The following is a 17,709-nucleotide window of genomic DNA, read 5'->3' on the forward strand; positions in this document are numbered from 1 at the left end:
TTCTGTTTAAACTATTACACTCAACACAGTGGTTGTGAAGAGTACCCAACTGACCATTGCAGGGATTAGTACAGACACATTTCCACATACCCTGAGAATAACTGGCGAGGACAGGCAGCTGCACGGCACATTTTCCCACAGCCTTCTCAGCGCCTCAGCCACGAGGTTGTATATGCAGCCAAGGAGTATTTCTTCTTCCATACAGACAGAGTTGCCAGAGAGGTTGCAATCAGCAATGATATTCTTATGACCTGGGACATTTGTCCACTAAGAGGTGGATTTGTTAAAAAAAAACTATTCATCAGACACAGACCACCAAAGAGCCTCGAAGCACTCACAGTTTGGACAAATGCCATCTAGGCTAGCACTGAACCAGAAACCACAAGATGAACATTTCTGTAGCTCATAGCCAGTTACTCCAGTCATATTTGCCCTCCTGTGAATACCACAAAGAGGAGAAAACAACTTCTCTTTTTGTATAAATCTGACTCTTTGCTAGTGCTTAATCCTTTTCCTTTATTTCCTCACATTATGCTCCTATCCATCCCGCATGCTCTTCAGTCCCCCACCATTTTGTACATACATATTTTTAAATCCATATTTTTAATTTCACTTATTAAGTCTTTCTGAAAGTAATAAGTTGGAGGGAGCCTGAGTGTAACAGACATTGTTCATAACATGATTACATGTGTCACTATTAATCATTTATAGAAATGCATCCATGTTATTGTGAATCCAGAGTGCAGTAATTGGAATCATAATTGGAATCATCTGCTGTTTGCTTTGAATATACAAGAATTAAACAAGCATGATTAGGACAATAAAGATAAGCAGTATGATAAAGACCAGTAATATAACTCTGGTGTTCACAGGTTAAGCGACATGTTTTTTTTCCTGTTGTGAATTTCAGAATGACTAGCATCATGTTGTGTGGTCTAGCTCTGACTCAGACTGGTCGTTTGTCACTTACTGCAGTGAATGCACACCACCAGTAATATTACAAGTGAATAAACACTGATGAGAGAAGGTATCACGGGCAGCTGAACCAGGGAGATGAGCTGGAACTGAAAACGGGAAAGAAAATAACAGTAACGTAATTTTTATCACGCAGAAAACATCTGCGTGAGTAATGATTCCAAACTGTTGTTGCCGAGGAAATTATAATGGTAATTTCAACTATTGATGGTATTGCATCTTGATGTAGGGAATGTACACCATAGTTATATACATAAATATAAAATAAAAGAAAAAAAAAGAAAAAAAAAGAAAAAAAAAGGTTTATCTTGGTGAAGTTTAATTCTTCTGCGAGATTGGTTGATTACAACTTGCAGGTTAGTGTTGCCTCTCCTGTACTAATTAGAAATGTTGACTTTTCATTAGAGAAGGTATCGCTTCTAGAGTAGGTCATTCAGCCTGATCCCAGAGACTCCAAATCTATGGTGAAGACTGCTTTTACAAACAGGTACCTGCCCTCAGCGGGGTGCATCCCTGTCCCCAGACAGTCCCAGTGGCTGGGAACTTGCTCCTACAAGCCCTACACTTCCATGATAGCTCTCAAATGACAAGCAAACATTCTTCTTTTCTTGATCCCATTTTGCCACCATCCCTCCCAGGACTACTTTTCATCCTAATGCTTTGGAATAAAACCAGGAATGAAACTAAGCCATTAGGGTTTTCTAATATGAAGTCCAGATCCTGGGATTGCAGTGGAGATTGGTGTACTGAGAAGAACATAGCCTCATACGTCCTAAATAAACTCACCTCTACTGCAAAACAAATCAGAAAGCTGTTCTTATGGTGGAGGCTGTGGCACAACCAGCATTTCTGAGCTGCTGACAGCGTTAGCAAGTTTACTCCATAACTCCAGCTCTGACTTTGAGAGGATTTCCAGTGACCTGAAAACACAAAGCTCAGTCCAGCGTAAGCCCCTTTGTAACATCAGCCTCAGAGACGCCCCCAAAAGATTCTTGGAGATAATTGTCCTGATTGTTAGAGAAATGGGAAATTCCTGTCTATCTCATTTTCTGTTTACCCTGCCATGGATAACTGTCCATGTCCAGAAAGGTCCCCCACCCCAGAAGAGGGGTACTTTTAAAAGCCCTGGCAGTTTTCTAATGAAGCAGAACAAGCCACCAAACCAACACCCAGTCTTACTTAAACACTCCCAAAAAATCTGCAAGATCCCCATTTTTTTGGACTGGTCAGTCAAGTGGTACAAATTCCTCAGTCCTCACAGAAACCACAGAGAAAACCGCCTGTAAATAGTGGCTTTTTTCTGCTAAATCAGAATGTGGTCTGCAATGGGGGTGACCAGTCTCAGTGAAAAGTTGGGAAATTTTAAGTTTTTTTTTTCACCTTCGTCCTGTGGCTGCTTTCCATATTTGAAATAAGAGAATAATTTCAAATGAAGAACAAATGTTGCAAAAATGTGTCAGTTTGCCAACAATTTCCAAGTATATTTTCTTCTGTTTACCAGAGATCTGGAGAAATAAGACAGCCTCTTAACTAAATTGACTAAATAAAAGGAATCTGCTTTTGAAGTATATGGATTTCAGAATCAAATTTCCTTTTTCTGTGCCTGTTGGCTTTATAGGCTTGTTTACTCAGGAGGAAATGACTTGTTTTATAATGTGTTTAACATCATGTTAGTTAATCTATGCCATAATATAGAGTTGTTTCCTTGTGTAAGCAAGCAATTCACATGTAAGCATGTGTGAATCTCTTGCCGAAATTAGGGGAGTCTGTATTCAAGTCTGTTCCTCTGTTTACAGGATGGGCGGAAGAGCTGTGCTGCTGGTCACACAGTTGTATCAGATGCTTGATATCTCTCTGTGAAAACAAACTTCTTTGATTTTTCCTCTCATTGCTTTCCCTTTTTAATATTTTGGGCCAGTTTCACAACCAGCTTATCTGTAGAAACTAAGACTCTAAAACATAGAAACTAAGACTCTAAAACATAGAAAAAGGAAATATCAGAATCAGGCCACTTCAGAAAAAGCTACACAATCACTTTTGTTGCATAAGATTTCAAAATTTCCAGGCTCCTATTTAGACAACTGCCTGTAGATGGGATTATTAAAGATGACAGGCTTGAGCAAATCAAACCTCTTTATAGGCAATTTGATGAATTATTTCCAAGTAGGGGAAAGAAACAATGACTAGTGGTTATACAGAACCAGCTTTCTGAGGAACTGAGAATATACAGTCACTGAAAAATATTTCTGCTTTGCTTGTAGTATTCATAATTGTCAGAATATGTGTGTGTGCATATATTAGAAATCTTCCTGTATAAATCTTTCTCAATTACTGAACTGGATGAGTGCTGCAGAATATCTTTACACTGACGTTCCTTAAAATAAGATACTGTAGAGATCTTTTTTTGGATACAACTAAAAAAATCCTTATATAACCACGTTGAATTTCTCTGGCATTTGATGATGTCTAAAGAGATTTTGCTTCAGTAGTTAAGTGTATAGAATCATAATTATTTTATTTACCTAATTTTATAATTTAATGGCCAATAATAACATGAAAAATTGAATATGCTAAACCAAGGGTAGTCAAATATTGTCAAGTTTAAATAGATTGAAGGTAGCAGAAACAGAAAAATTCCTCAAAAGCATAGTTATACTCTGTTTTTATGTATTAAATCTTATGTATTATATTAATTTTATGTATTAAAAAGTATAGAACCATCTTTGCTCTGATGTTGGAAACCAAAATTAATGACCTCATTAGTTTGAATTTATTTACCACAGGTTTCTGCAAGTTATATCATTATATGGTATGGTTTTGGACATCACTAAATGCAGTCTCAGAAAGCCACTATTATCTTGTGTCCAGGATCCTGCACAGAGAAGGATGAATATTAGCTTAGTCACAATAAAGGGATTACAATTAAATACCTTCCTTATGTATTAGGAATATCTGAAAAAAAAAAACATAAAAAATGCCTGAAAATCTTTTGCCATTCATACTTAAAATGTAAGCTAATCATAAGCTAATCAAAAGAAAAACAAGAATACTGGACGTGGAACAGTTAAACAGTTGATGAAGTTTAACACAAGATGTTCATAAAGTTAGTTCACCTTCTATAGTTTCAAAGCAGAAAATTGGAAAAAGAGTAAAAGTCTTTGTTTTTATTCCACTGGCATTTCATACTGTAACAGTAGGTAAGATAGACATGTTATGGGCAGGCATTAAAATATGTCTAATGTGCTGCTGCTTTGCAGTTCATTTTGTAAACATTGTAAAACATACTAATAGTCATTATATAGTTATTAGTTTTAATGTAATGCACAACTGAGGATGAGTGATGGAAGTGCGTTTTTTTTCCCCCACCTCATCTACTTGCTGTTGACCCCCTCTATGTGTGGTGGAAACAAAGAGCCTTCTACCCATGGGGTGGGCTGGTACGCACTGTTGTATGTTAATGCACCTGCCTTCATCTGAATTCTCCCACCCCAGAAGCTGAAAACCCAAGTCTACTCTTGATGTAGGGTCTCCCGATCAGCTCTGTGGGGAAATCCCACAGTTCCTCATCAGAAAGTGAAAGAGACTTTAGCTGAAGTTCAGCCGATCCATCCATCACTAGTACCTTGTGTGTGGTTGTTTTCTTCCCTTTTCATCGTTTCTGATGAAGAGCGGGAGTTTGGAATTATTTTTATGTAAATGATCACTTATGAAATTGATTTCATATCCAAAGGCTTCAATATATTCCGTGCATGAATTACAAGTCTTTCTTGTCTGTCTGAGTTGGGCTGCCTTAGCCCTGTCTCTCTCTCTCTCCTGTGCTCCCTCTAAGGTTTCCACAGAAACTAAAAAGGCAGTGCTGTTTTAAAGAATGCTTTCTTCCCCACTGCACCTCTTAAATCTTCTGGCTGCTGTGGGGTTTCTGTGCTATCTGTCCACACTCAGTCACCTCATTCTTTTAAATTAGACTTAGAATTTAAAAATATAATGCCTGATGGTGCCACCCCACTGTTTTGGGTCGTGTTTGCTGTTTGACTTGGAAACGATAGAATGCTAAATTACAGCTGGTGTAAGTAAGGGGAAATGTTGTGAAATTAAAAACTAGTTACATTTTGGAAAATAAATTATTGTATCAGGAAAGAAAAAAAAAATCTCAGGGAAAAGCAAATTGGGAATTACAAGGAAATAATGCCATTTCTCAAGTTGCAAGGTTAGAGGTCATGTTAAAAGGTCCCAGGAATGTCTGTTCATTTATTTGTAGTGTTTTTCATTCCTATTTACTTGTGTTTTCCTCTTTTCCTAAAATGTGGCTACAAACTATGCTTGATAGAATTTACTGTAGAGAAAAATCAGCCTGATTAATATTTTATTTAAACTATACAGGTCATTTCTGGTGTTATAAAGGAGCTGAAACTGCAGTTAATGGTATTACTTTAGAAGAAATGAAAAAGAAAGAAAGAAAGAAAGAAAGAAAGAAAGAAAGAAAGAAAGAAAGAAAGAAAGAAAGAAAGAAAGAAAGAAAGAAAGAAAGAAAGAAAGAAAGAAAGAAAAGAGAGAAAGAGAGAGAGAAAGAGAGAGAGAAAGAGAGAAAGAGAGAAAGAGAGAAAGAAAGAGAAAGAAAGAAAGAAAGAAAGAAAGAAAGAAAGAAAGAAAGAAAGAAAGAAAGAAAGAAAGAAAGAAAGAAAGAGAAAAGAAGGAAGGAAGGAAGGAAAGAAAGAAAAAGAAAGGAAGGAAGGAAGGAAGGAAAGAAAGAAAAAGAAAGAAAGAAAGAAAGAAAGAAAGAAAGAAAGAAAGAAAGAAAGAAAGAAAGAAAGAAAGAAAGAAAGAAAGAAAGAAAGAAAGAAAGAAAGAAAGAAAACATGGCAAAAGGGAATCAAGCCCATAGATATGTAATAAGAGGCAAATCATTGTTTCCGGCGCTGAACAAGGAAAGCCTTCTGTGAAGGGTTTTAAGTAATTTTGTTCAGCTGAACAAAGTGGAGAATACTTAACAAAATTGCCATTTTAAAAATCTCATTGTGAATACTCAGCATGCTGTGATCATACACTGTGTAATGGTGTTTGCAATGAATAAATTGCTGTAGATACTATAATATAAATAACTGTTTTGTGCATTAAGAAGCAGTTCTCTTCATGATGGTTTCTGTCTCAGGAACGCTCTGAAGACAGGACTTTAGAGAATAAAAGCATCGAAGTATTCTCTGAATAATACCAGTCTACTAAAGTGCTGGGATACCTTTAATACTTTTTAGTGTTATACTTAGAGGTGAATAATAAAATCTACTAAGTGACATTCGCTTTGTTCTTAATCTATTTGTTGTTTTTACTGTGGCCAAAACTCATGAATTTTAAACACAACACAGCTTCAGCAGGAGGGAACCCGTGTTTCGGGTTCCCTTAATAATTTTTAATGGCTCCAGTGACAGGCAGGCAGAGAACTTTAATCACAAGAAAAAAAAAGAATTTGCCTCATACAGACTTTTGGCACGCTGAGCTGGTGTGCTGCAGGTTTGTTGCAAGGAAGAAAGTGGCTGGAAGCCCCAAAGTTAAATTGTGTATCACTTTTGGTGATAAATGTACCCCTAAGAAACATCTTGCTAAAACTAGAGGAGGCTAATGGTGAAACAATGCCATACTGTATGGAACACAATTGCTCTCAGTAAGTATACAAAACAACATCTAGCATTACCCAGTAATACGTTGCTGCGCCTTTGACAGCTCATTGGGATCAGTTGTCCTCGGTGTTCTTCCAGTCACATTTACCATGAACACATGTTCCAAAGTGCAGATGAAAATGGTAACTGGCTTCAATAAAAAGCATTTGATAAAAGCAGGTTATAACCACTTTGAAGGGATTGTAGTATGAGTTAGAAAAATGTCTTAATATCCTTCTATTACTGCTTGCCTAAAAACACTTTTTTCTATTTTTTTGAAGTTTCTTATGGAAAAATGGTCTCAATCACAAAACTGGAAGAATGTGAAGAAAGTCTTATCCAAATTTTTCAGCTGAATTCTCCCACTGTAATGGAAGCTAAGTGGTATAGGGGATTGGTCTGAGTCTCTCTTCCTGCCAAAGCCTTTCTGAGTGACAAGTAGCCCAGTTGCTTCACCCTCAGTTTCCGTTATGAATAATTAAGTCTAATGAAAGATACATACCCCAAAATGGTGCTTACCTCATCTAATTATGCTGATATTCCAACATACATAAATTCCCGGTAGTACAGCAGGATGACCAAATATAATGGATCTAGCATAGACCCAAGTTTGAGTGTTAGATTATGGAAAGCCAAGCTTTTTCACTGAAGTAGGGTCTAGTTAAAGGAAAGTGAACATGTCTTTAAAAATATTTTTTCTTAGAGTAATTCAGATCTCTTGGGCCTCAAATTTAGTGCTGAAAAATCCCTAGCTTTGGTCTAGATTGAATCTAGTAAGAACCATGAGTACTTTCCAGTATTTTGATAATAACAGGTTTTGCACCACATAGATGAACAAAGTGAGATAAAGATAGATGAACAAAGTGAGATAAATTAAACAAAAAAAAAGAGAAAGAAAAAAAAAAAGAAAATGAAAGAAAGAAAGAAAAAAGGTCTTAGGAGTTTCCACAGGAAAGAGAAGAGATTACACATTCTAAAGGTACAAATCTGGGGAAGGTTTGTTTCTTGATGATAGGTTAAGTCTTCGATATTATAGCCAAAGTACAGCACTTCTTTCTAATTCTGAAGGGGTTTATGTCTTTAATTGTTCTTTGATTTTACTGCTAGGAGACTAGGCTGCTAATTTTATTCATAGCAGAGATGTTATTAACCATACAACTGTGCCCATTGCCACAGGCAGTCTCAGTGCTCTCTGCTATCTCTTTGTTTTTGTTTTGTAGAAATGTATTCCTTTGGCTGCTGTGGCAACTGTTTATTACATACATTTATAAAAGTACCTACTGATATCACTGGAGCATCTGGGTAGGCAGCTGTGACTCCCTTTCCCTTCCCTACCCCACTGTTGCTGCAGCACCCGTTCTGCTTGCTCTTCATTTTGTACGTCTCAGAAGAGGGGCAACAGAGAAGGAAAGAAACAAAATCAGTAACTGCTGTACTGTAATAAAATCCCTCTGCACTATTTTCTACCCCCTCCTCCTTTCTGGAGAAAGACAAAAAATAGCAGGATGTGTTGATGGCTGTTGATGAGAGAAAAAGGGGGTGTTTATGGAGAGGTGGATCTGCATGAACCTGAAAGGAGGAAGCATCCTCCATGAAGAAGGAGCAGTGAATTCTTACCATGCAGAGAGAGAAGCAGGGAAGTGGACCAAGTGGCTTCCAAAATACCAGAAAGAGAGAACTGGGAGGAGGGCAGATGACCAGATGTCTGCATCTGTTCCAATGACAAAGATGCAGCAGTGGGAAATCAGGGCGGAGAACCACAGTTGCCCATAGGAGCATGATGCTGATGCTTCTTGGTGGTACTATTTTTGTGTTTTGTTGAACAGGGCTGGGCTGGTTGTGCAGGTCACCTGGTAATGGTAGCTTCAGCAGGCCTCCTGCTGATTTACTTCTTTCTGTCAGAGGTCTTCCAGCAACCACTTGGCCAGCGCAAACCCACTGCTGGTCGCTTGGCAGTCCCCAGGCACAGGGACAGCCCTGAGCTGTGATGTAGACCCAAGCAACACTTTTGCTTAGCACCACATTCAAAAAGGAGAGCAGAGGTATATACCAGGCTTATTTTAAAGAGGCTTCATCTGAGTTTCTCAAGAGATGTATCTCACTGAAAGCTGAATCTGCAGTCTTCTGTTTTGTCACATCCATCCTCTTCTCTCACCAGCTGCACTCTTAAATTATTTTGCCAATCTCCCCATTGTTTTGTATGCACTTTGCCCTCAGGGCAAGTGGCTTCTCAGAAGCATTCACTGAGGGCAGCTAGAGGCGGGATCAACTCCAGCATAACTTTAGATGTGCAAGAAACAGGATTGCAAGAAATTATGTTGTATGTCCTTTAAGTGAAGGTGATTCTGTGGTGGGCTTCCCTCCTCGGAGAGAAATCTCTTAAATAGTAAAGTCAAGGCTCCATGTAGTAATAGGAAAGCAAGAAAAGAGTTTAGGGTGTGACCCTCTTCTTTCTGCTGCTGTATGTTACCAAAGAGAGTTGAGAGGGTCTGCGTCTACCATGGACTACACCTCGTGCATGGGAACCCCAGTTCTGAGGTGTGTTTCTGTGTGCCGGTGCAGTTCAGACTAGATAATGCCATACTAAAAGTGAATTGCCATAAGGAATGTCACAGAAAGTGAGTTACTGTGAACAAAGTTAGTATAGCAGCCTGGTCCTGCTTTATTCCACCCTGTTATGAAGGATGAGGATAAAAATGAATTTAACTCACTCAGTCCAGAAGAACCTTTCCAGTTCTTTCTGAGTCCCGAGGAATGGGAAGGCTTCCCGACCATCCTGCTTTCCTGTTTTATTTGGCTGTATTGCCTCTCTCCACACACCATTTGTGTGTTGGAACTAGAAGGTAACTGAAGTTAGAATTTCTTTTCTTCGTTCTTTGTTTTGTGCTACAGGCTTGCCTTTCTCATGTGCTAAAGAGTACAGTTACACTGTAAAAGAAGTGGATTCCAGCAAGATTAGAGACCAAGAGTAGAAAGGAAGACATTAAACTAGTCCTTATTTTCCACGTCACCAGAAACACAGCATCGAGGTTATGCTACCTCAGTTATAGATGCTGGGAAAGCATGCAATCCCTCATCAAGAAACATAAGTTAGATTAGGAAATAATAACATTATTTTGACTAACTTATTCCATATGACTGCTTGATAAACATGTGGGGTACCATTATTTCTTTGACTTTCTGTATTTTCATTGTTTTGATTTATACTCTGGAAATGGAGTAAATTTATATACAAATCAACTCTGATAAAACTAAAAATCAATTGTACTTTCATAACTTCTCCAGATAGGTTTTCATCTGGTATGTCTCATAGATGCTGTTGTTTACATACAGCTTGCAAGCATAATTTTAAATTGAATATTTTAGTATGTTCTAAATGCAGTGAAAGCCGCTAGTTTTTTTGTTTTGTTTTGTTTTGTTTTGTTTTTTATGCATTGTACCAGACAAGCAGTTTTTAGCAGCACTACTTTCAAGTAACTGCCTGCCTAAAACATGTTGAGGGAATGGAAAATACTCAGTGCATTAAGCGTATTTAAAGCAAAATGAATTCAGTTATAGTAGCATTTAAAGTATTTTGCAGCTAAGTGCAACTGATGTGCATACATTTCACTTGCAAGTATGTATGTAGGAAGCAGAGGCAGAACTGAAGTATACAAGGAGAGGCAAAGGAGGGTGAAGTACAGAGCAGACCATTTTACATGTATTGACTTAATTCGCCTAAATTTCACACACCAGTACCGCTATCCTTCTGAAAGGGGCTCCACATCCAGCCTCCCCCAGCTCCTCCAGCGAGCAGAGCCTCCCTGGCGGGTGGAGCAGGCATTGTTCTGTGGGATGTTTCATCAGCTATGGGGGAGTAAAGGCAGCAAGGAGCTATCCCTTGATGAGCCATTGATAACTTGAAGTCTCCAGGGCCTTCCTGCCCCGCTGCACCCCTTCAGCTCCCACCTGGGAGGTGGCACGGGCAGTGCTGAGAGTGCCATCCAGCGTGCCACAGCATCCGTATTGCCAGACTCCTTGCTTGCTTCACTCTGCAGTCACCAGGGCTTCAGAAACGGAGCTTGAACTGGGAGGCTGAGCTGCTGGTCAGACAGCATCTCTGTCCTTACCCTAACTTAATCCTTACAGCTCAGCCACCTCCACCTGGAGCTGCCACAGCCACCACTATTTGTCCCCTGATGCTGACCCAATTAGCACCAGGTTACCAGCATGCAGCATGTATGTGCTCCGGCTCGGGTCAGTTCAGTTCAAAAAGAGTTAGCCTGCCCTTTGCCGAGCAGGTGCACATCTGAATCAGTCCTTCCAAAGATGACAGGACTTCAGGCACTGAGACTTTCAGTTTGCTTTCTTTGAGATCCGTGGTTTGGTTGCCAGTAACATTAATAGAGCTGGAATATAAATCACAGTGAATGTAAACCATTTGGGCTGCAGCGTGCCGGGCAGATATCCATGCAGAGAGAAGGGCAATTAAATCCTCTTGCATTATAAACCTTACAGAATCAGGCTCTGGCTGAGGTCTTGCACATATGGGAATTTTCTCTGGTGAAGCCTGATGAGTTTTCGTTCTTGTTGCCAATAATGTGGATAAATAAAAGGCTTAACAATTAGGAGAGAAAGGAAACAGAGATAATACACCTGTCAAACTTTTTGTATTATTAATGTGCAAGTGAAAAAAACGTTATGCTTGTGCATGCTGTTGCCCTCAATACCAGCTGTTGACTGTGCACATGAATCAGTATTTTACATGGGCTGAACAGCCCTGCTGCCAGCAAGCACTCCAACAGGCAACATCGATAACAGCAGTCTACCCACACTCCATACAATTCCAGCTATTCTTCAAATTAATAATAATACTTAATAAAGCTTCATCTCTCATTTGCAAAGAAAACCTTCAATTAATGTTAATCAGCATCCTCAGAATGTGATCAGGCTGAGCTTGTAGCTGGACGTGCCGAAACAGTTCAACTGGCAGATGGAGCATTTTCCAACTATTTTAATTAATGACTGCTCATTTCAAATGTTAATGCAATTAAATAAATAGGCAAAACAAATAAAAATAATGTACATTATGAAAATGCTACTACCAGAGGCAGTTTTGATCAAAAAAGTGAGCCTTGCTCAAACCCAAGAAGGGCCCAAGCATACCCTGCTGGCTAGATAAGCTCTAATAAAGACAGGACTTGCTTTTGTTACTTGCTTTTTCCAACCATTTTTCTGGGATTGACATTTATATCACTTCCATTTTAACCTGCTGGCATCAACTGAGTCATTGCTTCTCCAAGTATTAGAACATTTTTCTGCAGAAAATGGGAAAGGATTTCCTTCACATGAGATAGGCTTTTTTCCGGGTAAGATTTAGACTGCCCCTGCTTCTTGCCTTTTGTATTTGAACTAATTGCCTTATTTTTATTTTTTTTAAAGGGTTTTACTTTCTGTGAACCTTGTATACCATAGCACTGATGTAGTCCCACATTCGTTCGGGCTTATAAAGAGTTCAATTAGCCCCTTAATGCCTAGTTCAGTCACAATTAAACCACCTTCCCTGTTGACTCAGGATTGGTCTTTCTAAAGGCAATGGAGGTGTTTTTAATTATTCGTTCTCTGGTTTGTTTCTTACAGCAGTCTCAGCTGTGCTTTATTATTCAAAGGTTAATGCAAACTGAGAACTGGGTAAATTAAATTTGTTTGCCAGCTAACAACCTGATGTATTACAGACACTGTGAAAGATGGATGGATGGATGGATGGATGGATGGATGGATGGATGGATGGATGGATGGCAAGACTTTTGCTATTGTGACACTTGAAAAGCCAGATTCTGTCTTTAAAACAATTGCTAGTTTTGGTTCTATGGATGGTAGATAATTGATGTTTCATAATGTTATATTCTCTGTAACCCTTTTTTGTTAAGAAAGCGTGTAGTTTAGAAAGCCAAGAAACATTAACAGCTATTATAGAAAATTGATGTAGGTACCATGACTAATGAACTACGCCACACAGTACTAAGTCACTGTGTTGTATGCAGGGAACATGCAGTCAGAAGTTTTAATGAAGGGAGCCCAAGGAATTTCAGGTGAAAGAGGGTTTTATTAACTTTCAGTGAACAAAATGAATAGTTGAGCAGTGAACATGACATGATGTCGTATAATAATTGTATGCCTTGGGTACATTGTGAGGCATGGAGCATAGCCAAGAGCTTTCATCTGTTCTACACATAGGGTTATTTCACAAACCCCTGCATACTGTGGAAATCTTTATTGCAAACATAACGAGAATAGTTTCACAAGAAATGCCCTAAGACAATACCACGTCATTTATTTGAAAAATCTACCAACACTGCATTCCTGTGGAAAATATTAATCAGATATCCAGAAGTCACTATCCCAATTGGTCCTAATTAAAATTCAGGTCCTGTATCAGTGACTTGTATCAGCAGGCTGTGAACCATAGTCTTCGTATTCCTTAGGAGGCCACAGCCACCCTGGGAAAAATATGTCTTTCTGTGGACAAGCATTATGCTGTATGAAAGGAGGCTACACTGGCTTTTGGAATAGTAATGCCCAAAAATTTTAGTAGTTTTTAATTTGTTGTTTCCAGGCACTGAATGTATCAGTGAGAGACTTTTCTTGCTCCGTGTATAGGGTTATATTTTTTACATTTTAAATATTGTTTCAGTACTGTGTTTTTAAATGGGACTTTGAATTAACATAATCCAACAGTTGAACCTGCTTCCTGTTATGATTTTTAAGATAGCATAACAGTTGCAGACTAAAGCAGCCTTCTGTACTAATGACTGGACGAGTCCTTAGGATAGTAACTTAGAAAGTGAAGCTGCAAGGTCATTTGTACCATGCTGTCTTTAGTACAGTGTGTACTGTATAATAATGTGTGTAATTACACTGCTACTGACTGATGAGGTAGGTGGATGTGGATGTAGGTGAAAATAGGATGGCTTGTGAGGCAAGACAGTGACAAGACATCTCAGCAAAGTCTCTGTATCCTTGTACTGTAAATACTTCACATTTGCCCACTAAAATATTTGAGATAAGATGGTCAGGAATTTTCTGTGCTTATTTGAATAATTTATAATGTGATTTTAATACTTCTTCCTGGCTGAATATATCACTTCACTGGCAGAGCTTAGGACGCCAGTGACATGTTATGCAGGACTAACTTAATAAATGTGATACACAATTTTAACTTACAGCATTGTTGCAAAACCAGTGGTACTGCTAGTAGAGTGTAACTGATGCAGTGTTTTCTTAACTGTATGTGGTCATCATGGTTTTTTTGTTTGTTTGTTTTCTATTTTAGTGCTGGACCCAAAGGAGACAACATTTATGAATGGAGGTCAACTATACTGGGGCCTCCAGGGTCAGTATATGAAGGTGGAGTTTTCTTCCTTGACATTACCTTTTCACCGGACTATCCTTTTAAACCACCTAAGGTTAGTAGGAGGATATTAAAAGTCTAGTAGGAGTCCTTTCCTTGTGATATTTTTTAATGTGTATGTTGGTATAATGCTGTAGGATGAAACACAAAACTTTCAAGGCAATAATGAATATTTAAACTGAGTATTTTGATGGAACAAATTTAAATAACTGCTTAAAATTTGCTTGCATGTCTCCAGTATAGCTGGATAAATATGGATTTATTTAGCAAATGGTTGCATAATTTCCAGCAGTTATTTGTTTGACTTGGATTTGTTTCTAATATGAAAGCATTTATATTTGAGTTGCACCCTTTTTAAGCAGCTGAAGGCACTTAATCTTTCCAGTTGACCCATATCATTCACCAGGGGTCTGTGGCAGTCTGACAAAATATGCACCTTTCGTGCTACTCCATATAAATTACTTCTCCAGATGCAAACTACACTACTCTTCATGAAACTATAATTAATTGCTTTCCATCGGTTTTCTGGAAGACTGTGGAAATATGGTAACAAAGACAAGAAATTGGAAAGAAAGACAACGACTTACAGAATTCCTTGCAGATTTGTTTTCTAATGCTGTCAATGATGACACTAACCACAAATGTAGAACTGTTCCAATAACATGAAGCTGGCAGATCATTACCATGATAGAGTAGGCTCTGAATGTCATACAGGAAATACCTAGTGGTTTTGAAGACTGGAGAAACAGAAGTGGCATGAAATGCACTTGTGCAAAATGTCATTGATAAGCAGTACGAATAATGGCTGAGAGATGGTGTCAAAATGGGGTTTTATTGGTTGATCACAGGATTATTACAAACTACCAGTCTAATGCATCTGTGAAAAAGGCAAATACACTTGTAAGATGCATCATCTGGCATTTCCTGTAGAGATAAGGCATTGCTGGCGTCATACACAAGACATTTGTAAGACCTAATCTGGAAGACTGAGTACAATTCTTGACACCCATGCTCACTATCATGAATAGAAACTGGAAAATTTACCCAGCAGGGCTATTAATAGAATCAAATAAATTGATGGGCCTGTCTATTATGAAACAAAGTGAAGAGAGGTTAATTTTTCACCTTCCAAGTTAGAAGAATGAGGTTTTGGAATAGGTCTTCAAGAGGACTTATGGGAGTGGAAATATTTCCCTTCTTTTTGACATGTTTGTGAAAAGGTTGATACACCATGGTTGCCCGTAATAGAGTAGTTAATTCCTATTTGATTATTGTGAGTACACTATTGAGAGAGGAGCATTTATAAACAGAATTTTGATGCTACAATAGTAGTGCTTATAGTAGTTAACATTATTATCAGGAGAAAGTTTTAAAAAAGAATGAGAGAGGTGAGTTCAAAGTACTTGTCATTCTGTAAACTGCACTTTCCCAACCAGTGACATAAAGACGGGACAAAATCACATTTTAGGTAGCAGATGCAGATGGCCTAACTTTGTTTCCTACTTCTAGCATTCCAGTTTAGGGAAGCTTTGAGGTCACAGACAAATATTGCAGGGGTTGTACACCCTGCTGACCACAAATTTTCTGATTTAGATAATTATGATATTCAGTGAAGAAAGAATTTGAAACTTCATAACTCCAAGCTTCTCATTCAGTCAGTTAAAGCATTGGCACGCAGCTCGGGCAATGCTCTGTTCTTGCCTTCCTCTCAGCCCAGGCCGTTCTGGCCTTTGTTATATGAGGTCCACCTTGACAGGCTCCTTCTGTTTGCTTCATTGCTGCTTAGTCTGTGTGCAATAGCTATAATGCAAGAGTTACATTTAGTACCCTAGCCAATTAAAAGGAGAATTATTTAGTGGGTATTGGCATATTCACTGGCTGTATTTCTTGAGTATTAAATAGAGCACATAGGGATATTTCTCCTTCCCTTTGTTGAGTCTGTTGAATATTAGTCAATTTATTCAACAGCATCCTTTTAAAATAGAAGGTGACAGTCCAGTTTGCTGTTTCGCCAGTAGATAAAGACTTTTTCAGTCCACCCTCAGTTGTGTTTGGCAACTGTATTATTTTGAGACATGAGTAATGCAGCTGTGCATTGCTTATTAATGAAATACCAAGCAAAGAGGTGGTTCTTACCCTGCTTTGTAAAACATTTTTGTCTGCCTTTATCTTGATGCCAGTTGTCATTCTAAGAAATGTGTGCATATAAATCATATGAAAATGTACTGCTTGATAAAGGACGAGAGAGTTGATGATACCATATTGTATTACTAAAAGGGCAGTATTTATGATGAGGGAAATTGTTATCTATAAGAAAGTAATGAGTACATGTGCACAGGGGACTAGTGTCAGATAGAACTAATATTTCACTAGCATATTTTGTACGCATAGATTCTTATTCTTTTCACTTGAGCCACTGTCATAAATAACCCGTGTTTTCAGTCCTGCTTTAGGAGCTCTTAAGCTGTTGCTACTTCATTACACATCTTTCCCAGATTCTGAGAAATTGATTCACAGGTTAAATAATCTGGGAAGTCCCTTGAATAAAGCAGTGTGGGAAGACGAGTGCTGGCCATAAGGTAGCTTCTGCTAGTCAATATTGTTGGGAAACGGTACTTAAATATTTACTCCAAACACTTATTTCTAGCAAAAGAAAGGTATTGAGTTTGTGGAACATAACATATGGCATTACGGTACAGTGCTATCTGTGTCACCGGGTGCTGGCAACTCTTCTACTTTACCACAAGATTTGTGATATTTGGGGCTGTTCTTAAAATCATGGTGCTTAGAGTTATGGGAGTGGATAATGATAGATTTATTTTTTTCTAAGTATATTCCACTCCTCGTGGCTCTATCAACTTTAAAAAAAAAAAAAAAGATAAAATACAAAACTGTGGAATGTACTGGGAAAGTCATAAAGTATATCCCTGACTTGGCAAGGTTACCTCCATGTCAGTACACAGCAGAAAAGGTCTAATTCACGTTTCTTGCTATGATTGAATTCATACATTCCTCCTGAGATTTCTGTGGGCCACATTCATCCCTTTCTTACTATGAAGTAAGGAAGCATTTAAATGAGTACTGTCAAAATTGATCTTCTAAAAATGTGACCACAAAAGACCTGGGAAGAAACAGAAACTGTATTTCCCAGATGCGATTACTTGACCCAGCTTAAGGTTCCAAAGGCAAATGCCCATGTCACATAACATAGTTACTGTTAAAGGACCTAATACAAAGTGTATTAAAATCTGCAGAAAGATTTCCACAATTCCCTTTCCTTATCCTTATTCTGAGATGTTGCACACTCTTTTATCATGCGTATGTATGTTGCAAATGCATGTTGGGAAGCAAAAAATAATTATTAAATTAGGAAAAATATATTAAAATTAAATTCTGGATACATATCTTTATTATTATTATTATTATAATTTTTAAAAATGTGGTGTAGCCATTTTTTTTTGTATTATACAAAGATTTAAATATTTTCTGAAAGATCCAAATTCTTTCTATAAACCCTGTTGATGCTTATTCTGATCATTGGGCACCCTGCTGCGTATTGGAAAACATGAATTAAAATTAAAAAACTGAGAGCACATTTGCACATGAAGAAAAGATGTTTGAACCTATGTTTTGAGCATGGGGGGATTAGCAAATGTATAAAGTAATTTTCGTTTGTTCTTCTAGATAGTTAAC

General features: G+C 38.1%; 1 protein-coding gene across 3 annotated transcripts in view; it reads left to right on the plus strand.

The window, feature by feature from the left end:
• Nucleotides 1–17,709, plus strand: part of UBE2E2 (ubiquitin conjugating enzyme E2 E2) — a 213,314-nt gene that overhangs the window by 161,159 nt on the left and 34,446 nt on the right. For all 3 annotated transcript variants that reach the window (XM_080579746.1, XM_080579745.1, XM_080579747.1), the window contains exon 4: nt 13,939–14,071. In XM_080579746.1, coding sequence (XP_080435872.1) covers nt 13,939–14,071 — 133 coding nt within the window. The remainder of the gene's footprint in view (nt 1–13,938; nt 14,072–17,709) is intronic.

This window comes from Anser brachyrhynchus (assembly GCF_964034855.1).
Source record: "Anser brachyrhynchus genome assembly, chromosome: 2".
Lineage (NCBI taxonomy): Eukaryota > Metazoa > Chordata > Aves > Anseriformes > Anatidae > Anser > Anser brachyrhynchus.